General features: G+C 37.9%; 3 protein-coding genes across 3 annotated transcripts; 2 read left to right on the forward strand and 1 right to left on the reverse strand.

Moving 5' to 3' along the window:
- The first annotated feature begins 508 nt into the window (after window positions 1-508).
- LOC103954761 lies at window positions 509-1,885 on the forward strand. The gene has a single exon (XM_009366582.3). It carries the CDS (start codon window positions 914-916, stop codon window positions 1,817-1,819), a length of 906 nt encoding a protein of 301 aa, XP_009364857.2. The 5' UTR covers window positions 509-913; the 3' UTR covers window positions 1,820-1,885.
- A 9,037-nt stretch (window positions 1,886-10,922) lies between these two features.
- On the forward strand, window positions 10,923-13,855 carry LOC103954793 (fructose-bisphosphate aldolase 1, cytoplasmic-like). Its single transcript, XM_048588741.1, has 3 exons — window positions 10,923-11,033; window positions 12,416-12,479; window positions 12,660-13,855. The coding sequence occupies exons 1-3, from the start codon at window positions 10,923-10,925 to the stop codon at window positions 13,706-13,708; spliced, it is 1,224 nt and encodes a 407-aa protein (XP_048444698.1). The 3' UTR covers window positions 13,709-13,855.
- An 8,445-nt stretch (window positions 13,856-22,300) lies between these two features.
- LOC125479426 (stress-response A/B barrel domain-containing protein At5g22580-like) lies at window positions 22,301-23,261 on the reverse strand. Its single transcript, XM_048588677.1, has 2 exons — window positions 23,092-23,261; window positions 22,301-22,743 (listed from the first exon to the last, which is right to left on the reverse strand). Exons 1-2 carry the CDS (start codon window positions 23,241-23,243, stop codon window positions 22,500-22,502), a joined length of 396 nt encoding a protein of 131 aa, XP_048444634.1. The 5' UTR covers window positions 23,244-23,261; the 3' UTR covers window positions 22,301-22,499.
- Window positions 23,262-23,845: the final 584 nt, after the last annotated feature.

Consider the following 23,845-nt stretch of genomic DNA (forward strand, 5'->3'; position numbering starts at 1 on the left):
TCATTTTAAAAGCACTTCCAAACAAGCCCGTAATTACTTGATATCATCTCATCGTACGAACGTCATAATCCAAACCATTTATTCTCTTGTATTTAGAAAATTTCATTCGATTTGAAAATTGTTCAGACATTCATATGAATCAAGCAATTTTACGGTTAAGGATGGGATATTACTTGTATTATAATTGTTAATTTGTTCGACGCGTATAAATGATTAAATAATATCGTAATTAAATGAGTTTTGTAGAGATAATTTTAGAAAATGATAAAAAGAAAATAAATCATTTTATATAACGGTCGTATAGTTAACTGATGACACGTCCTCTTATAAAAGAAAACAACTCCTTACATATTAAGAGCAAAGTAATTTTTTTTTTTTGAACAAAAGAGCAAAGTATTATCCATTATAAATTTATAATTACCTGTCTTTTGCCTTTTTCTCACATCCTATGTTTAAAGAAAGGAATTAAAAGCAGCCATGATCCTGTCACAAATAGTGTTGGCCTTTCCTTTCCTTTCCTTTCCTTTCCTTTTTCTTTTGAGTTTTTTATGTCTCATATGAACTGGCAAAGCAGATAAACAAGGCAAGCCTGAAGGTTTTCTGTCTCAATCTTCTACCTCTTTCCTTTCTCAAGATGCAGTTTTCAAGGCATTAAATTCATTTCTCTTCTTTCCTTAGCTTCCTTCTCATTCTCAACTTCTCAAGTTTTTCCCATTTACAAAATTCTAACAAGAAAACACAGTTCAAATAGCCAAACCAAACCAGACAGATCCATTTCTCCAAACCCTTCAGATCCCTCTCTCTCTCTCTCTCTCTCTCTCAAAAGCTCTCTCTCTCTCTCTCAAAAGTAGTGCCTGCCTGCCTGCAGGATTTTGTTTATTGGGTTAGAAACTTAGAATTGTTTGTTTACACAATGAGAGACATAGTTTCTTGTTTCAATGAAAATGCAGTGAACGTGTCTCATCCTTCATGTTCTAGCTATGCAAACACTGCTTGTGTTTCTCCAAACTTAACTCCTTCAGTCCAAAATGCAGTCTCGTGTGTCTACAGAATCACTCTCTCCTCCGCTCAAAAGCAGCTCATGGTTACAGTCTCCTGGTGCAAAAACCACTATGTACAAGGGTTGACCATTAAGCTAGCGGATGATCCATCAGCAGCATCCTTCAAGTTGAACACGAATTCGCGTATCTTCCGAAAGAAGAAAGGCACCAAAGTCATCGAATCCGATAAATCGAGGATGGAAATCTTTTGGGATCTCTCAAGAGCAAAGTATGATGTTAGTGGTCCTGAACCTGTTGAGGGATTTTACATTTTGGTCTTGGTTGATTCAGAAATAGGCCTAGTTCTAGGTGACATGGCTGAAGAAGCTGTAAGCAAGAAGTTCAAGACTAGTAGTGTTGCAAAAGCCTGTCTTGTTTCGAGGCAAGAGAATTGTTCCGGAAATGCTCTTTATTCCACAAGAGCTCAATTCTGTGACACAGGCATTGCACATGACATTTTGATAAAATGTAGTGGAGAAAATGAAGGCTTAAAACATCCGGTTTTATCTGTTTGCATTGACAAAAAGACGGTGATCCGAGTAAAGAGGCTGCAATGGAATTTTAGAGGGAATCAGACAATTTTTGTTGATGGGTTGCTTGTTGATCTGATGTGGGATGTTCACAATTGGTTCTTCAATCCTTCATCAAGGTATGCAGTGTTCATGTTCAGAACAAGAAGTGGGATGGACAGCCGATTGTGGTTGGAAGAGAAGATGGTGCACAAAGAGCAGGACAAAGTTGAATTCTCCTTGTTGATGTATGCCTGTAAGAGCTCTTAATTAATATGAAATGTTGTCATTAAGTCTTTTCTTTTTTGTTTGTTAATTCTTGACATTTAAGCTTTACTACAACTATTCTTCTAATTTTCCTTTCAAGAGAGAAATAGATAGCCATTCATTTTCATCATTTTTAAGAAAACAAGATAAGTTAATGTTCAAAGGTTGTGATTGTAGATAGATGAATTTGACAAGTTTTGATCTCTCTCTCTCTCTCTCTCTCTCTCTCTCTCTCTCAAAATACTGCATGGCAATTAGAAAATGGTATGCAACCCATTTGTTTGGGTACCTATAGGTATTGAGTGTCGTTGCACGGTTGATCCAACGATAATCCATCATCAATTCCAAGTCATTGGATCAAATTGGTTGCAAAGCGGTAATGAGTTAATTAGTTATGATAGAGGGGTGACTGTAAGGTTTAAATAATTTAACAAAAAGATAGCAAGAGATATGACAGACGATTTGCTAAAAGGCAAGTGGGAATTGTGAGAATCATGTATGATAACTGCTTTCAGGCTTGTAGGAATCAAATAAAGTTGAAAATCCTCCCACATAATAATTAGCCAAATTGAGAAGTACATCTTTTAAGCAAGGGAAACATATGATTGATTAGTATATATAGCTTAATAGGACTTTGCAATATTAATGCTTACTTTTATTGTTTATTTGGTATCAAAACTAATGAAAATTTCACTTCTTTTCCCATTTTTTTTGGCAAATTCTGTTTTTATGAATACAAACAAATTAACACTGCATGCATCCTTTGTGTAGTATTTAAATTTTAATTTATTACATCATAGTATCCCACCTTGTTAGCACCTTTTTCTTGACTTGTCAGGAAAAATTGGACAAATCCAATTTAGTCCAAGAAGCCAACTCTATCAGGCTTTGCTTGAATGATATAGGGTGTGATTATGAAGAATTGAGTTAGGCAAACAGAACAGTTCAACAACAAATCTTCTTTTTGTTATTTTTCAACAATTCGACTAAATTACTTATATATAGAGAGAAAGAGTCTTTGGGGCAAGTTGTTCATAGCTTTACCAAGAACAAATGCAAAATAGAATTGTCGATGAACATTTGATTTACTTACAATTAGCCTTCCCTTTACCGAACAACAATGTTGTGAATTCAAATATTCCAAACAATTTATTGGTAAGGCAAAATTATCAAAGTACAAAGTAAAACAAGCACTATCTCAGCTTTGCCAAGAACGAATGCTTAACTAGTATGACCAAGTAAATTTTGAAATGGCTACTAAACTGAGGATAGGGCCAAAACTCGTTACATCTCAGACCCACTGGTAGTACAAATCCATGGTCCCCCTTGTCTTTAAACCAACTGTTTTGGTCACTAGCAGAATCGAATGATTGCTTGCCTTCCCAAAGCAACAAAAAAAGCCCTTCCATGGGGTAGATGACCTACAAAGCATAAGGCAATATCTGGATTTTCTAGAGTGAACTTAAAATCTGTAGAGTATACAATTACAGTACTAGAGTCTCCTTCTAAACTTCAGGGTCCAAAAAAATCGTGGCAATTCACTGCTCGATCTTAATCGTTCTTCTAAACTCCAAGATCCAAGAAAATTGTAATAATTCATTGTTCGATCTTAATCCAACGGTGAAGTGGCTATAGTTTTCTTATGTAGTGTATGCATGAGAAGAAGTCCCAATAAAGTAATAAGCAGCCAGGCTGCCTCGCCTTGCTTTGCTAGCTCTCATAATAAAAGGGCTGGATAATTGGATGGCAGGTGTGTACGCGTGTGGTAATATATTGGTGTAAGACTAGTAGATGGATGGATGGGGGCTGCTTTTCATTAAATAGTCTCAAGCCAAATCATGCTCTGACGAAGATTTATGTCCCTGGGCAAGATAAAGATTCAGTGGCATGCATGCATGGAGCGTCTCCAACACAAATTTACAGCTAAGTTAAGGTTGATCTTGGGTCATTTAGTAGGCAGGGGACAACAACCTAAAAACCAAGAGCACAGTACAACTTTAATTATCATGGGAGCATCCACACTACATTTACTACCTTAATTAGTCTGGATTTTGTTGGAGGAGGTTTTGAGTCTTAATTTTTAAATTGGAAAAAAATAAATTTAGTTATTCGTAGATGAAAAGTTGGAATTTGAATTCTCTTCTTTTGTTGTGTAAATAAATCACTTATAATCAAGAGCTATTTCATTAATTGGTGAACAAACATCTGAGCTCTTGCAACATGATTTTATGCAATAAGGGATTGCTAGGCACACACCCTTTTTTAGTGAAACTACTGTAATTTTTTTTTCAACAAAAAAGGAAAAAAAAAAAAAGAAAAAAAAGAAAAAAAAAGACGCTTCTAAGCTAAAATCTAGTTGATAAATACCACACCTTCGATAAACCCTCTATCTCCCTCTCGCAGAAAGACCAAACCTAGCTTATCTCTCTCTTTACTGCCGACTCTAATCTTAGGGTTGGGAGTCGGCGACAACGACAAATATTATGTTCCTTGTAGCCCTTTATCAATATGGCATTTATTTATCTTCTTTTATTAACTTTGGCCCTAGTTTTGGTGCCCTTATCTGAGCTTTTGTCTCAATTTTATGAGCTTCTCTCAGATTTTGGCTTTCATGCCCCTCTCTTACTCAGTAGCCGTTTTACGTCACAAGTCTTCAACCATTAACCTCCACCATTCAACCTATTGGGTGTCTTCTTTCGGCGGAACACTTTGGTGTTGTGTGGTTTTTAAAGTGCTTTTAGCACTATTTGGTAAGATTATGGTAGCGCTAATTGCGTGGGTGGCTCGCTACCCTGTAATACCCTGAAAAGTTTTAAATATATGATTATGAGGAACAAATTTATCGGAAAGTGAAAAGACGAAAATATCTTTCGTTGACTAAATATAATTTTATGAGAATGTATTTTATCCTCATATACTTTATCGTATTTCTAAATATATTTGAATAGAGAACGACCATACAAGAGCATAGGTGCAAACGGATCCTAATTCTGAATTCGAACGAAGAAGTTACGAGCCTCATAAGTAGTGAGACTTTTTAAACATGTGGACTTACTATTAGTAGGGAGTCTATAATTAGTCAGCATGAAAGAATAGGGAAACTTGGGGAAGAGGCCCAAATAACCTAGAAAAACCACCATTCGAACTCCCGCGACCTCCCATTTTACGAGGTCGATTCCGGCCAACTTAGGTAGAATTTTTCGACGCTACCACCACCATCTTGAAGCTTTCACTCTCCTCTACAAAATCCAACCAAGAAACACCTTGATTAGCCACTGTATGTGGCGATGTGAGGCCATAAAAACCGATGAAAACCAATGGTGCTCCGGCCACCTTTTTCATTTTTCCGGTGAATCGGCAAAGCAATGGCCGATGCAACTACTTGGGTTTTGTAGCCCATCATCCCAGGAGTAAATCCCGACCAGCTTTGATCCCGTTGGACCACCGTGGGCCACGAATCGACACCAGGAAGCTTTAGGCACCCGCCGGTTTTATCAATAGAATTAACCCTTTTCCGTCTAGTTTTGGACTTCATGGCAGGTATAAAACTTGTTCCTCTTATTGAGCTCTATCTTTCTGTAAATTTTGGTAGAATATGGAGTTAGACGAAAAAGTGGGTTTCCGATCGTCGAAAACCACCACGCGCGGCGGCATATATGGCGGCGCGTGGGGGAGAATCTGTTTACATGGATTTTGGACAGCGGGACATCCTTGATGTCTTGAGCCCATATCCAAAGTCCGTTAGTTGAAATTTGATGCGATGATTCAAATATTCAAATTTTTGGATAATTGTACAGTTGTACGATTTTTCATAATTGATGACCATTCAACCGTTGGATCGTCACCAAAATTTTAGACATTATAGTACATAATATTTGAAGACCTTAGGAACTTACAGATCGGGAATCTGATGTACAGATTTTTCTGAATTGGATTTGCAAATTAGTAGATTAAAATGTCGACCGCCACTCAAATGTTGTGATTGGCGGAGATCCGACCGTTAGATCGAAATGAAATTTTAGTATGTTGTTCTAGAAGCGTAATGTGAACTATGAATGGCTTGATCCCTAGTAGGGTACGTAAGCAGTGTAACGAGAAGGTTAGATGCAACCATAATAAAATAACTAAGATTAATCTTTTAGTGAAATTTGTTAAGAAAATGAATTTGGGGCCTATCCAAGTAATTAGCTTCCGAATTAGAAATTTCGGGTCATTACACTACCCCCATTGCTTGTTGATCTAGTTGTTTTTGTAGGTTCGTTCCCTTGGTGGTGGCGGCGGCCTTTACATGGAGGCACAACTAACTTGGTGAAGGTTGATGTTTTCCTCTCCAAATTTAGGGCCTTTGTTATTATGGGCTGACTCTTTTTTGGGCCTTTTAATTGTATTTTCTGCAATTGTTCATGTGGAGGCTCCTGAATTTTTCGAATTATTATTGGCTCCACAAGCTGCATCTTACAAAAGATACGTTGCTCGAAAAGTATCACAGATAGAAGCAAGTGGCCATTTACCACAGTGGTAGAAAGAAGTTGAGCCCTTACATGACGGTGTGGGTTCGAACTCCGCCGATGGTTAATCTAACAAAATCTATCGTTTCACAAAAAAAAAAAAAAAAAAAAAAAAAAAAAAAAAAAAAAGAAAGAAGTATCATGGATAAATTAAAAATAAAAAGACAACATGACCCCAGTGAAAACCTTCCCCAAGAAAATTACATAAGAAAAAAACTCTAGAGTGAAAAAAAGAGCGTCACACATAGCACAAACTAAAAACCATAAGTAAGGACGGCTCTTGTTCTATCGGAATTGCACAACTCTGTTTATTATCAGCACCATCGACAGTGCACAGCTTTGCTTATTATCAACACCATGAAAGTTAAAGAATGTAGAGTTAAATAAAATATAATACAACAAAAAACAAAAAATAAATGAATCAAGGAATTAAAAAAAAAAAAAAAACAAAAAACCACCACAACTCTTCTCAAACCCCCGTACTTCGTGCAATTCAAACCACCCAAAACACATTAATCTCTGATTATAATCCGACATAATAAAAATCTCTGACTAGGATATGTTTCAATTTCAATTATGCTTATAAAAATTAATTCGTAGCAAAAAAATGACAAATTTTATTGGACACTCATGCCGTGTGGGCATGCTACTAGTATTGATTAACACAACTGAACTGGTGAACTCTCTTATCCAGAAAGGTTAAAGGTAACCACCGAAAGATCAAAACGATTTGCCACTACAATTCGACTAATTAGTCTTTCCGGCAGTTCCCGTGCAAATGAGATCTCTTGGAAGCCATTTGTGCCAGTGACAAAGATTGTTATTGTTTAAACATAAACACAATGCCGTACCAGCTAGACCCTAACCCAACGCAACCGGACAGCTTCCACATCTTTCTATTAACTACATTGAGAAAGAATGAGATAAGGAATGGAGGAAACTGAAGAATTAGAGAGAGAAACAATTGAAAGAGAACAAGTAGCTCAAAATGCTTTTGATTATTTAATCTGTGTTTACAAATGAGATACAACTAGAGTTATATAGCTGGGAGAAGGCAGGTATGCCTTAAGCTAACTGTTAACAAACTCAACTAACATTTTAACAAACTCTAACAGCTTTAACAATCATTTGACAAACTCTTCTGAGGTGGCCTTCACTACTGATGTTGATGTGGTATTGATATTCAACATCTCCTATCAATCTCAACTGGGTTTCCCAGTTTGAGGTTGTATGACTCGTTCATATTCTATTTTGAGTCATCTGCTTGAAGAAACACAGCTGCAAACCATATGGAAAGGCTGGAACAGCTCCTTCCACAACTTGCCAAAAATGAAAGGAAAAGCTGAAAGCAGTTCTCAAAGTACTTCAATAAGATATCAGCTTTTAAAGATTGAAAGTCAAAAGCAAACAACTTTTCCATCATTCTCATGGGTGTGTAAAATGGCAAAATGAGTATCTTCTCTACTCAATTGCTATCAACCCATCTCCAATTTTGTTAACTCATTCAACTTGATCAGGGCAAATAATTCTTCATTACTCTGTCACTTGCAGTTTGGAGTAGTGTGTAATAATGGAGTTGTTCATCTTTCTATTTCCAGCTTCTAACTCCAACTAGTGGACCGAAATCATGACACCCTTCCTCTGCCACTAACAGTAACCTCACAAAGGACAACCTTCTACAAAGGAGTCGTAGCACACCCTCATGCCAGTTATAACAATTTCTTGTGAGATTATCCTTTATGAGATTTACCGTCAACAATCTCATTCAACATTGGCTTCGGCCTTTAATATTTACAAAAACAGAAAATTAATGAACTATAGTGTGGCATCGGCCTTAACTATGGTACCGTTTGGTACGTGGGACGGGACGGGATGGGACGGAACACAATGGGATGAGGCGTTTCGTCCCACGTTTGATGCACCAAAAACAGTGGAACACGTTGTCCCGCGAAACGAAATTTGTTACTTTTTCGTTCCACCTTCCCCTCCTGGAATGACTCGTTCCACTGTGGAACACAAAATTATAATTTTTTTGGACAATAATACCCCTCATTTTTTCATTAATTCCACTATCTACCCTCCCTCTCTTCTACCCTCTTCCTTCTCTCCTATAGCATCCTCCTCCACCACAAACCCAGCTACATCTTCCTCGACCTCAACACTCCCTCCAGCACAGACCCACGCTCTAGGGAGTTAGCGACGGTTCCTCTTCATTGATTTTTTTTTTCCTGCAAAAATCGGAATTAAAAACATTAATTAGGAAAAAAAAAAAAATAATTAGTTGGAAGGGATCGATGCAGGAGGAGTTGTGGTTGTGATTGCCTTGGCAGCGCCACCAGCTCCGGCCCACCACCAGCTCATGATCTTGGATTTGGAATTCTCTGAGAAATTGTAAATTACTTTCACAAATTTTTTGATCAGATTTCTAACTTGGAGTCTTCAATTTACAACATTTCTGCACCATATACCCAGAAAACAATATCTTAATCTCCAGGACAAAAAAGATCTTTGCTTATTTGTTGTTGGGTTTGAAAACCTTAATGAGATAGAGATTTTGGGAAACTTTTGTTTTGATGGGGGTTTGCTAGAGCAACAAAATCAAGATTGAAAGTCTTTTCAAAACAGGTAATGGGAAGAAGACGGGGTAAGGAAGAAGAAGATGAACAGTTCATCTTCTTCTTTTTCTTCTTTATTTTTTAAGTTGTAATTATATAAAAATAAAAATTATTTTTTATTATTAAATATTTTAAATCTAAACGGAAATATTTAATTAGATGTATGGAACCTACTTAGATTTTGGATTGGTTCTTTTGACGTAGTTTTGAATCGATGAATATTTATTCAAAAAACTGATGCTTCACTTTGTTTTACCATTTAATCATACCTTTAAATTGAATATGAACAAGTTTAAAAAAAAAAAACCGTTTTGTTCTATTCCATGCATAAACATTGTACCGAACAACAGGCGGAACAAGGATAAGTTAGTCAATTAATCTTTTGGTTCCATGTCGTCTTGCGCTTACCAAACGTAGAACGGAACAATCGTCCCGTTCCATTCTGAGCATACCAAACATAAGGTTCCGTTCCGTCCCATTCCGTTTGCATACCAAACAATACCTATAGTAACACGGGATCCCCCTCTGTGGATTTTACTAGAAATAACTTTTCTTAACAATGGCATCGGCCTTCACAATTTCAACAACATAAAATCAACATCTATGTAGGATTACCCTCTGTGGGATTACCTACTCATAACATGGGATTACCCTTCGTATGATTTACTGTCAACAACTTCTTCAAACTTCATCTTTTTTCTAAGACACGTATAACCGGACTTATAGTAGATACATGCTAACAACTAAGCTAGTTAGACTCAACATTATAGGCTGCGATAAGGGAAAATATTGAACAATCTTCATGGACATCACACTTCTCATACCCAAGAATCCATATCCATTTCTCCAAACATATCAAGAGACATAGCAGAATTTTAGTAGCAATCCAGCGCAACAATCTTGAACCCAAGTATCAGACAAAACTTGAAGAAGCTAGAAAAACTCACAAGAAAGATGACTTCGTGCGACAAACTAATTGAGTTACACAGACACGTTTAGTCATCAAATCTTTCAAGAATTTAAGAGACATCAAGTTTGAGAGAGAAAACCAGAAGTCTATTGATCTGGAAGTTGCCCGTGGGGAGAAGCTTGCTTCACTAAGCAAGGAAAGATTGATGCACTCTTCCCCAAGATTATCCACCAAAAGGTAGATTACCCAAGATACTACCGCCTTCTGCCTAACAAGCAACTCGTGTGCATACCATAAACTAGTAAAATATATCACTTTGTTGAAATTTCATCGACGCATAAGGTCGAACACGTGATAGGAAAGAACCCATTAGGAAGAAAGAAGACACAAATTCTAGATTTGAGCAAACAAGAATCGCAAGGTTCTGGCGAAGCAGCTCAAGATTTTGAGGAAAACCCCTGATTGCGATGAAGACTGAATGTCAGTGATCGATTCCAATGAAGGTGAAGGACTTATTTTTGGAAATATCTTTGACTCCGGATGTGACCAACGCTCTCTGTAAACCTTCATATGAAGATTTCATAGTAACTTTTGAGCTGGGAATTTCGTCAAACACCTGGAGTGCATAAGTGACATATTTCGTTGGTGATGGTCTGCAAACACCAAAAGCCAATGGTGGTCTGCGAATGGCCTCACTGTCTACGAATGACAATCTGGCGTCAGAAAAAAATCAACCTAGAAGCAATAGTACAATCACAGAAGCACCAAGAAACTTATCGAAATATCCAATGAAAATGTGAAGAGAAACTAAACTAGAGAAAAAAAAATGAAAACGACTAAAAAGTTGAACCACCAGAATCCATGGCGTGAGATTGGTGGCTCTGATACCATATTAACTACATTTAGAAAGAATCAGAGGGCAATAAGGAATGGAGAAAACTGAAGAATTAGAGAGAGAAACAATTGAAAGAGAACAAGTAGCTCAAAATGCTTTTGATTATTTAATCTGTGTTTACAAATGAGATACAACCAGAGTTATATAGCTAGGAGAAGGCACACGTGCCTTAAGCTAAATGTTAACAAACTCAACCAACATTTTAACAAACTCCAACAGCTTTAACCATCATTTAACAAACTCTGCTGAAGTGGCCTTCACTACTGATGCTGATGTGGATGCTGATGTGGTATTGATACTCAACACTTTCAACCCCAAATGTGTCGAAATTGGCAACTGGATCTAAAACACACAAACTATCCTGACGACTACAACATTCCTCGGCAACAATTCGATACGAAAAAAAATCAAGAGGCAGGAGAGCGAGGGATGAGTAAACAGAAGGATTTTGTAACAAGGGTTGCTTCCTACCCCAAGGCCAAAAGGTAAGGGCCAGTTGCAAAGGAAGGTTTTCTGTAGTTTTCTCTCTAGATGGGGTTGTTCCGAAATAAATTATCAATTTTGATCTTATATTTCTTAGCTACTTTCTCAACTTTCTCAAATTTACAAAGTTAATTACATTGACTTTGGAGCTAAACAGAAGAACATGTGTCAAAAAATTAATATTAAGAACACGTGTCATTAATTTAACATACAAACGACCAATTGACAATAGGCTAGTTTGTTACGAAAGCGTCAAAGAAACCACCTAAAGCGTTGCCCTCTCTACCGGCATTGAGTACACACCATGTGTGGTGACAACATCCACCACTGCATGTGGCACTAACACTTGCACTCACAAATAAATCTTCAAATAAAACCAACCTTAAAACTGCTCTCTTCCCGTTCTTCGGTTTCTGATTCTCCTTCGTCTCTCTCACTAGTAAACTAATTATGTCTTGCTTTAAGGGAAAGTATCATGGTAATTGCATTGCATCTCCTTTCTTTTACCTCATATTTTAATTTGTACGTGGGTTTTCTTATATTATTTGTTTCCCTACTCTAATCTTTAATCTCTAATCTCTAATCTCTAATCTGATGAGTTCTTGATTTTATTATGTTTCTGCTACCTCCTATCAGGCTTTTCTTTTGCAATGAATTATCATTAGGGTTTTTTCTTTTTCGATTTTCTTATTTGAATCGTTTGTGTGCTGTTGAATTTAAATAGGGTATTGTTTATGTACATAGGCTTAAGCAGTTATTTGGTTTACGGTTTGCTTTGATCGGCTTGGGGACATTTTGGATCTAAATTGATAAGATATTTGTAGAAGTAAATTGTACATAAAGGATAACAAACAAAGAACAATCATGTAGTCATATTATGACTTTTCTTCTGCTACTTCATAAAAAATAGGAGAATTGTGAGTAAGAGAGAATTTTAAGGCTTCAACGGAATAGAGAGAACTGCTGAAAGAGCTGGATCATAAGGGCAATGCCTATATCTTGTTTTTTTGTTTCAAAAGATTCTAGTTGCGCTCCAAATATTCATTCATTGGAATTTGGAGCCGTGTTTTTGTGGACATTTTGGTTATGATCAATCGTTTGATCACATTATGCAGTCTTCTTGATGATCTTGATATTGATGAATGATACATTTCTTGGCGTAATCGACATTTCTTGGCACTATCCCAGGTTTGGACCTTTTATAGACTCACTAGTACTCCTGCCCTGCCTATCTTAGGCTCATGCCACTTTGGTACGGGTCCATATGATCTGGCCCGTTTCACAATTTTTCGAGATATTTTTGGGATTTATGTAACTCTATTTGTTTTTACTTCTATCTAATAGTTTATGTTGTTGCAATTTCCATCCCCCCAATCCCCCAAATAATTCATTTAGGAAGACCAAAAATGACATCTACTATCATGTATTACAGATGAACTTGTAGCCAATGCTACCTACATTGGTACCCCTGGGAAGGGAATCCTTGCTGCAGATGAGTCAACAGGCACGATTGGCAAGCGTTTGTCAAGCATAAATGTCGAGAATACTGAAAATAACAGGCGAGCTCTCCGTGAGCTCCTCTTCTGTGCCCCGGGTGCACTCCAGTATCTCAGCGGTGTGATCCTTTTTGAGGAAACCCTTTACCAGAAAACAGCCGGCGGGAAACCTTTTGTTGATATCCTCAAAGACGGTGGCGTCCTTCCTGGAATTAAAGTTGACAAGGGCACTGTTGAGCTTGTTGGAACTAATGGTGAGACCACAACTCAGGGTCTTGACGGTCTTGCCCAGCGCTGCCAGCAATACTATGAAGCTGGTGCCCGGTTTGCAAAGTGGCGTGCTGTACTCAAGATTGGCCCGAACGAGCCAACTCAGCTTGCTATAAACGAGAATGCCAATGGCTTAGCGCGCTACGCTGTCATTTGCCAGGAGAATGGCTTGGTACCAATTGTTGAGCCAGAGATACTGGTTGATGGATCTCATGACATTGAGCGATGCGCAGATGTGACTGAGCGTGTCCTTGCAGCGTGCTATAAAGCACTGAACGATCACCATGTCCTTCTCGAGGGGACTCTTTTGAAGCCAAACATGGTTACCCCTGGTTCAGATGCCAAAAAGGTTTCACCTGAGGTGGTGGCTTATCATACATTAAGGGCGTTGCAGCGAACAATGCCTCCAGCTGTTCCTGCTGTAGTATTTCTTTCTGGTGGGCAGAGTGAGGAGGAAGCTACCCTCAATTTGAATGCTATGAACAAGCTCAATACCAAGAAACCCTGGTCACTTTCATTCTCTTTCGGGCGGGCTCTGCAGCAGAGTACCCTAAAGGCGTGGGCTGGAAAGGATGAAAATGTGGAGAAGGCACGGGCTGCCTTTCTTGCTAGGTGCAAAGCTAATTCAGAAGCAACTTTGGGTACCTACAAAGGGGATGCTGCATTGGGAGATGGTGCTTCGGAGAGTCTTCACGTGAAGGATTACAAATATTGAAGATTTTGCAGGTCAATTCATATTTCCTTATATATTGCTGTTAGTTAGGAAATTAATCGAGAAATGAAAGTTTCTTTTTTGTTCTTTGGAATGCAACTGATTAAAATTCGGTGGCATGTATCGTCACGGCTTGATTATTGCCCTTTAAGTTTTTTTTTTTTTTTTTTTGTTTTTTTTTGTTTTTTACTACGGGCATATTTTTCACTTTCTGGATTTTGAGTATAATTCTTTTTTTTCTGTCATTGCCTGTCATTTTCCTATTAACAACAAAGCGTTGGCCAGAAAACATATTCAAGTATTAGGTTTATGCTGGTTAGAGTACTGCTGCAATAATTGTGGGTTGATTAGGTTCATGTAACGTTAAAGCAGATTGTACCTTACAGTAAATCATGAAGAATGTAGTTGTACCTCAACTTATAGTTATAGTTCCTTTACAAAAGCAGTAGCTAGTGGAAGTGGGAATTGAAAAGCCCCCTCTAAGTGTACAAATATATCATGTATTTCCTTAACAACTTGGTGCTTGTCAATGCGGTCACAAGAAAAAAAAAATAACAAGGGCTCATTTGGATTGAGGGATTTCAAATTTAGAAACTTAGAAGAGATTATAAGGTTAAATTGTTCGTTTGAAATATAGCAATCCATGTATCCCAAGATTTGAATAAGAAAGACACGAAAAAAGTAAATGGATTCCAAATGACTCATTACAAGCACACAAATCCCTTCTGACTTTTTGTTAATCCAGTCCCACTAGAGATAACGTGACAATTTCTTACTGGACATCCCTACAAATATCCGACCAGGTGGTTTGCCTAGTGAAGATTCCCTCTTACATCTAGTTGTTTCAAGTACAATCTATTTAATGATTTCTTGTTTATGTGGCAAAAGTTTCACATCCAAATCCTTTAATTCAAATTTCTCCATCCGAATGGAGCCTACAAATCTTTACGGGACAGACAGATGAAATAGAAATGGGAACAACTATCAAAATGTTGAAAAATTGTGAGAATGAATGCCCATAGTGAGGAAGACTTGAAAATAGTGATGTATTTGTTGTTGTGTAATGTTTTCAAAAGTGGCAATCATTTCATTTGTTTGGTTTGTCACGGGTGTTGCTCTATATAAAGCGCACTCCGTGTGTGATCACAATACACACTGCAAAAGAAAAGAACTGAAAGCAATAATATCAGTATCCTTCATTTCCTCTTTTTACCTCCAATCCTTTTGTGTTAAACTTACGAAACTAAACAGTGTGATATTTTTCACCTGCTTCACTCTTGTCCTTAGTAAAGATTATCTCTCTAACTTTTGCCTATTTATAACATGTTATTAGCACGATTCTCTAACCTTAACCAGTTCTCATCTCCCTTCCTAAAAAATGCTTCCTCTAAGGATTTTCTTGTTCTTTTTCCTCCTCTGCCTCACCTGCTTGATGTACCCTCGCGAAGAATGGCTAGCACCATGCCTACTTCTAGTTCTCAAATGATTTCTTGTTTGATGTAGCTCCTGATTACTAACTCAGTGTTTATTTATGTTAATTTTACTGTGACCAAAGATGGTGTGGTATCATCGCCCATCTTAAATTGTAGATTTAATTTTACTGCAATTTTAGGTGGTGCGGTACAATCATCCACCCTACTCTGCATATTTAAATTTTCCTGCTGCTTAAGTGGTGCGGTATAATCGACTATACTATGCTATATTGTTTGAATGAGAGTGGTGCGGTACAATCGCTCTCCTCCATTAATCATGTAAATCTTGAGCCTGAAGTTTTGAGTGCTTATTATTTTGGCCTGAGATCAAAATGAAAAATTTGTAAGAACCAGAAGTTCTAACACTACATTCCTCCAGAATACATATTATTGCAAGTTCTTACACATCTCATTTTTCTATCAGAAAAGAAAATGGCGAACTTAGCAAAGCTTGATTTTGTTGCCCTGAATATTACTGGGAAGAACTACCTTACCTGGGTAATGGATACCAAGATCTATCTGGAGGTAGGGAATCTTGGAGAAACCATCAAGGAGGAAAACAGTGCATCCTCTCAAGATCTGGTGACAACCATCTTTATCTGTCGCCACTTTGATGAAGGACTGAAAAACGAGTATCTAACGGTTGAAGATCCATTAGCCCTCTGAAAGGCATTGAGAAATAGATACAATCACCAGAAAACAATAATTCTTCCGAGGGCTCGCTATGAGTGGACACACCTAAGGATCCAGGATTTCAAGTTGGTTGCAAAGTACAACTTTGCAATGTTCAGAATTAGTTCCCAGATGAAGCTTTGTGGGGAGACCATCACTGAGGAAGATATGCTGGAAAAGACTTTCAACACCTTTCATGCCTCCAACGTGCTCCTGCAGCATCATTATAGAAAGCGGGGCTTTATTGAGTACAACCAGCTGATATCGGTGCTCTTTGTGGCTGAACAAAACAATGAGCTTCTGATGAAAAATCATCAGTCCCAATTTATTGGATCGGCACCATTCCCAAAAGTGAATGTTGCTTCCCTCGAAGTGAACACCACATCCTCTCGTGGTAATAATTACAAACGAGGATGTAGCGACAAGCGAGGCCGGTGGAACAGGAAAGGCAAGAATTATGGTGTCCAGTTTTACAACTAGGTTCCAAGGCATAATTTAAGCCCGAGCTTCAGAAATGTAAATCGCCACAAAGGTAAAGCCCATATAAACAACACTCCTAGAAACCCTGAAGGAGTCTACCATAGGTGTGGTGGCAATGGGCACTGGGCGCGTACCTGTCGTACCCCAAAACATCTGGTGGACCTATACCAAGCCTCATTCAAGGAAAAGGGTGACGAAACCAATCTCCTCAACCAGGCTAAACCGATGGATATACCTGATCTAGATGTCTCAGACTTGATTGTGGAAAGAGGGAATGAAGTGTATCGATCCGACTTAATCATTTCTGTTTGATGTACTCTTATTATTTGCGAAGCGTTTTTGGATCGGTAGTTTAAACCCCGCTGATGTAAACCCTGTGGTTTACAAATGGGTATTCATAAATAATAAGAGTACATCAAACATAAATGATTCAATAGGATCGATACACTTCAATCCCTTTTTCCACAATGAAGTCTGAGACATCTAGGTGGGTTGTGTTCAATTGCCTTCATAAATCAAACACTGGATTAGGTATATCCATCGATTTAGCCTGGTCGAGGAATTTAGTTTCGACACCTTTCTCCTTGAAGGAAGCTTGATACAGGTCCACTAGATGTTTTGGGGTACGACATGTACGCGCCCAATGCCCGTTGCCACCATACCTATGGCAGGCTCCTTTAGGGTTTCTAGGAATGTTGTTCATATGGGCTTTACCTTTGTGGTGATTTACATTTTTGAAGCTCGGGCTTGCATTATGCCTTGGAACCTAGTTGTAAAACTGGACACCATGATTCTTGCCTTTCCCGTTCCACCGGCCTCATTTGTGGTCACATCCTCGTTTGTAACTATTACCATGAGAGGATGTGGTGCTCACTTCAAGGGAAGCAACATTCACTTCTTGGAATGGTGTTAATCCAATAGGTAGGGATTGATGATTTTTCATTAGAAGCTCATTGTTTTGTTCAGCCACAAGGAGCACCGATATAAGCTGGTTGTACTTAATAAAGCTTCGCTATCTATACTACTGCTGCAAGAGCACATTAGAGACATGAAATGTGCTGAAAGTCTTTTCTAGCATATCTTCCTCAGTGATGGTTTCCTCACAAAAAGTCATCTAGGAACTAATTCTGAACATTGCAGAGTTGTACTCTGCAACTGACTTGAAATCTGGATCCTTAGGTGTGTCTACTCATAATGAGCCCTTGGAAGAATCACCATTTTCTAGTGATTGTATTTATTTCTCAATGCCTTCCAAAGGGCTAATAGATCTTCAACCGTTAGGTACTTGCTTTTTAGTCCTTCATTAAGGTGGCGACGGATAAAGATCATGGCCTTTGCCTGAACTTGAAAGGATGCACTGTTTTCTTGCTTGATGGTTTCTCCAAGATTCCCTGCCTCTAGATGGATCTTGGTATCCACTATCCAGGTAAGGTAGGTATTCCAAGTAATATCCAGGGGCAACAAAATCAAGTTTTGCCAAGTTCGCTATTTTCTTTTCTGAAAGAAAATTTTGATGTGTAAGAACTTGCAATAATATGTATTCTGGAGGAATGTAGTGTTAGAATTTCTGGTGCTTACAAATTTTTCATTTTGATCTTCAAGCCAAAATGATAAACACTCGAAACTTCAGGCTCGAGATTTACATGATTAATGAGGAGGGCGATTGTATTGCATCACTCTCATTCAAACAATATAGCATAGTATGAGCGATTACACCGTACCACTCAAGCAGCAGGAAAATTTAAGTATGCAGAGCAATGTGGGTGATTATACCACACCACCTAAAATTGCAGTAAAATTAAATATGCAATTCAAGATGGGGCAATGGTACCATACCATCTTCGATCACAATAAAATTAACATAATAAACACTGGGTTAGTAATTCGGAGCTACACCAAACAAGAAATCAAGGATATAAGTAATTGTTATATTGAGAACTAGAAGCAGGCATGGTGCTAGCAGTTCTTCGTGAGGTTACATCAAGCAGGTGAAGTAGAGGAGGAAGAAGAATAGGAAAATTCTTGGGAGGAAACATTTTTCGGTGAAGGGAGATGAGAACTGGTTAAGGTTAGAGAGTCATGCTGATAACCTGTTATAAATAGGCAAAAGTTAGAGAGATAACCTTTGCTAGGGACAAGAGTGAAGCGGGTGCAAAATATCACACTGTTTAGTTTCGAAACTATAACACAAAAAGGATTGTAGGTAAAAATAGGAAGTGGGGGATACTGATATTGTTGCTTTTAGTTCTTTTCTTTTGCAGTGTGTATTGTGATCACACACGAAGTGCTCATTATATAGAGCAACATTCGTGACAAATCAAACAAATGAAATGATTGCCACTTTTGAAAACATTACACAACAACAAATACATCACTATTTTCAAGTCTTCCTCACTATGGGCATTCATTCTCACAATTTTATAACACGTTATGATTTTTTTTCCACTGGGTTTTTCTGAGTAAGGTTTTAACGAGGCAACTGATGTTGATATGTGGGCATCCAATGGGAAGTGTTGTAAAATTGTGCGAATGAATGACCACAGTGAGGAAGACTTGAAAATAGTGATGTATTTGTTGTTGGGTAATGTTTTCAAAAGTGGCAATCATTTCATTTGTTTGGTTTGTCATGGATGTTGCTCTATATAAAGAGCACTCCGTATGTGATCATAATACACATTGCAAAAGAAAAGAACTGAAAGCATTAATATCAATATCTCTCACTTCCTCTTTTTACCTTCAATCCTTTTGTTATAGTTACGAAATTAAACTGTGATATTTTGCACCCGCCTCGGTCATGTCCCTAGCAAAGGTTACCTCTCTAACTTTTGCATATTTATAACCCAAAATTTGCTTTTGATTTATTTTTTACAGCTATGAAGTAAATGACAAAAAAACCAATACATTAGGGACTTAACTTTCTTGCTTCAGTGATCCAAAACTATCTGTACTACAAGAGTAAGCAAAAAGAAGAGGATATTACTAGAACTAGTGAAAGATTCACCTTTTGAAATGACTTTGTTTTCTGCAAATTAAATCATTAGAAACACCACATTAATTATACTAGTTTTTAAATAGTTGATAAATCTATTTAGTATATGTCTCACTTCACACTTTATGAAACTAGGCACTTACTGAACTTTTTTGGGTGGCATATGCACCTCAACCCAGCACCACAATTTCCATTAGGCTTGTCACGATCGTCGCAAATATTGGGTACCTGGTCAGGGATGTTGAAAGACATCCTCGTCTTCAACCCATATCTTTCATTGTTTCCATGTGAAGGTTTTTCATACACCATGTTGTAACCAATGTTATAAAAATTGGCCTAGACGGTCACTTAGGCGCTGGGCGGAGGTGTGCCGATGCGATTATGTTCGAATCGTTAAGAAAAATCAGGGAGCTGTTAGGCGCCCGCCTAGGCACTCTTAGGCAGCCTGGGTGGTCTAGGCGGTTGTCTAGGTGGAGTGAAATGGTTTCTTGAGAAGAAATTCAAAACAAAAACCCAAAATCGCAAACTCGAATTTAAACTTGAAATTAACATGTAGAGCATGGATTAACCTACCTGAGTTTCGAACGGGACTAATTCGAGCTCATGGGACCCCAAGTTCGACGGGTCCCTCGCTGGAGCTCCACGCCAGAAGCTCAATTTTCAAAAGTTGTAGCTCGATTCCATTAGAGCAACTCTCACCGAGAACCCTTGCTTAGATTCTCCTACTTTCCATCATAGAATTTAACATGCAAATGTACCATAGGGATCCCCGGTTGCGCAGGTCTTGCATTTGGTGGTTTGGGGTCTCGATTTAATTGGAATTTATGGTGATGGTGCCTGGAGCTCTCTTTGGCTATAGTGGTTTAGAAAGAAGGCAGAGAGTTCGAAAGGAGGGAGGGAGAGGGGGAGAGAGAGAGAGAGAGAGAGAGAGCTGTAATCTTAAAAGGAAAGATGGTTTCGAGAGAAGGTAGAGAGAGAGAGAAAGAAGAGAGAACCGGTTTTCAAAAACAAAAATGATGGTGATGTGTGAGTGATGATAAAAATTGGTGGTTAAGTGTGTAGGTTTAGAGAGAGAGAGAGGGAGATAGTGACGTGAGGGAGTGGAAAGTGCACAGGAACGTGGGGTGTGTGTGTGTGTCAGAGAGAGAGAGAGAAAAGATGTGAGAGAAAGATAGGACCGGTTGATATGAAATGGGAAAGGATGCATGCTCTGACTGGTTTTGGTGCTCCAAAGTTGAAAGTGTCACCAACCCAAATAAAATCATAAATAAAAGACCCATGCTCTGACCATTTTTGGCTCCAAAGTTCAAAGTAGGACACCAATAAAATCATAAATAAAAGAGAGATGATTTCGGGGATGATACCAATGGGCGTGGTTTCATTAAGGGATGACTAGCATGGCTTCCTAGTAGTTTTATTATTAACCACCCAACCCATTACTTCAAATTTTTACTTTTATTTTAAAAATTAGATATAATCATTCAAAATGTCTTAAGTTATATGGCATATATGCTTAATGTATTTTTAAATTTTAGACTTGTTGGATACTCTTTTTGTATTTTATCATTCTTTTATTATCTTATTAATGGATTTCATATAAGTATAATTTTTTATGTGTCAATATGCATTTATTAACAAGATATACAAGAAATTAACCTAAATCCTCCTAGACCGCCTAGGCGCCCACCTAGATCCCGCCTAGGCGCCCGCCTAGATCCCCCCTAGGCGCCTAGGCGCTAGACGCTAGCTCACCGCCCGACTAGCGTCTAGCGTTTTTTAGAACCTTGGCTGTAACATGAGCAAGTGCGACCTCTTGGATGAAAACCCAAGTCTGGCTTTGTGAGATCATAAACTAGTAAGCAAGAGGACGATGTATGCCCGTAAAGTTTGGGTTCTTGAATCTTTGAAGAAGCTCCACATGCATGCAGGCAGGTGACATTTTGAAAATGTGGTGAAGGATCAAGGTTTTTGTTTGAGCAATCGGAGTAAATGTGAGTTGGACTGTCGGGAACGAAAACTGGGCGATGGAAGTTTAGAAGGGACATAGTGGAGTGAAGATGAACAAGAAGGGTTGGAGATACTCAAACTTTTACATCGGTAGTTAGTATAGGAAATTGGGAACAGATTAATAGAGGCTCTATTTATAGAGAATAACTCTTGATTATTTACATAAAACAATATGGAGAGAATGGTGGGACCATGTTTTGACAGCAGATGTGGTGGAGAGATTTGTGGTGGATTCAATACTCGTCACTATTACTATGGTATAGGTTTCGAGATTTGCACAAGGAAAATGTGGTTTAGCGGAGAAAACGCGGTTGAATTTGGTTTCGAAAATGGCGTTTGAGTTTTCAGTTTGTGACAAATGATTGTTGAAGCATTTTGAGGAATTGAAGTTGTTAAACAAAAATTGAGTAATAGAAGGAAAGGATGCAGGAGGCAGATTTTCTTGAATTTCTTGAATGTTTGCATTTTCAAATAAACTGGATTATTAGGTTATTTTGTTTTTCCACACAACTATAAGGAAGTACAGAAGATCAAGATAACAAAGAATCTACTTTTTAATCCGTTGAATAATATTACTTTGTGATTTCAAAAGTCCTTTTGGACTTTTGGCATCTTAACAGGGACATGTATTACTTCTGCAATTTCAATCCCACTTTTTCGGTGGCCCAATGGAATGTGACTTTTCTCCACCCTTTAGATTCTGCTGCCTGATTTCCTCCTTTTTCACCCACTACTGTTGGCGATGGTAAGTTTTTTGATGAATCATCAGAGCTGTATGTTTCGTCGCTGTTTTGTGTAATGTTAAATCATGGTTTTTTACTAAAATGGATCACACATTCGTTTGAGGGAAATTAAACACATTTGGTTAAGGTTATCACACCCAAAACATGGCTTTTTGTGTAACGTTGAATCTGAAGACCGCAAAATTTTACTACCATAGTAGCCAAATCCCACAAGCTAAGCTACATGTCCAATCATGAATCCTCAAGAAAGGCAAAATGTGCATAATATATTTTCACACAAGTTGAAATTACACTAAAAATCATTGATTTATCGCCACAATTAAACAGTACCCATAGATTTTGAGGAAAATACTAAAAACTCCACACTCAAGCAGAAGCAGCGTACTTCATCATAATCCATTTTCTTGGGTACATAGTTTTGCAATTTTAAGCTACTTCTGATCATTCTGGGCAGCTGATGGTTCCTCTGCTGGTGCCTTGGGTGGTGGCTTGACAAGGTTAGCCGGGAAATCAAGCAGCACAATCTTTTCTATAACTGTTGAAAATGTAGCCGAAAATTCTTGATGTTTAGGGTGGCCGAGAAACACACTGTAATCTTCTTTATTTTTGAATGTCATCAAGAAGGCATGGGTAAACCCTTGCCTAAGCATCTCTAGGCTTTCCAAGTCCTGTCCCCTGAAAATTAAAGAGTAAGCACGCAGGCTATGATCAAATATATATGTTCGTGATAAGTAATTAACATTGTATAATTTTCTAGTGACTTCTAATGATCTCATACTACAGTATGAAGAATCACATAATTATTGTTTTAATTTCAAATGGGGTGCCTGCGAAGGTAAAAACCGTTTTCTAATTAACTGTATTACGTGTAGAAATGTTCACTCTAGTGATAGTCTGACAATATAACGTATCAAATCTCAAATAATTGACAAGTAAAAGTTAGAACATTGCTCTAGCTCATTTTACATATTTATCATATGAACATTTGAAGCTAGCTATTATGCTTTAATTATAAGAGCTTACCATTCAAAGGACTTAATAGCATCAATCTCAGCAACCATTTTCTCCATATCTTTCAGAATCTCCTCCATCAACACATTTTCCTTGAACTTAACAATCACCAAGTGCTTGAACTCCCCCATAATATTATTCTCCAGTTCTACTGTACTACCCATGAAGCTAAAAAAAAGAGCCCAAATCCCCCAATTTATAATACCCTACATAACCATTGCTTGTGTATCAACTTCCACAGTCCTACTCCTACCTGTCCCCTGTCACACCCAATGACCCTGTTTGGAGGCAATCAGTCAGTCCTCTCCTTTCTTAGGACAACAATATCTCTTGCTCAATATTTTCATGGGACTGTTGTCCCACTAGTCAGCAATCCAGTAGCTCCACCGCACGGTATAATTTTGTCCAGTTCCGTTGTCATAACTTTGCTTTTGCCCATGAATATGACGATTGTGGTCCTTATGCCCATTTTATTGAAGTTAGAGTGCGTTTGTTGTATCAGACTATTTCGGACTGAACTAGTTTCAGGAACTAAGCTGGACTGGCTTAGAATAGACTAAGCTGGACTGATTTAGTGAAACGTTTGGTAAAGTGTCGGACTAAAAAAAATAAGACTCTAATATTATATTATTTAATCTATATCTATAATATTTTATTATTAATTTAATCTATACTACTAATATTTATTATTAGTTTATCATTTTTCGTTTTCTAGAATCATCTTCTAGACTTCCTCTGTCCAAACCTATCATCTTTTAATCCGCCC

Source organism: the organism of the source record quoted next, unplaced genomic scaffold (assembly GCF_019419815.1).
Source record: "Pyrus x bretschneideri cultivar Hongxiangsu unplaced genomic scaffold, Pyrus_bretschneideri_v1 Contig29, whole genome shotgun sequence".
NCBI lineage: Eukaryota > Viridiplantae > Streptophyta > Magnoliopsida > Rosales > Rosaceae > Pyrus > Pyrus x bretschneideri.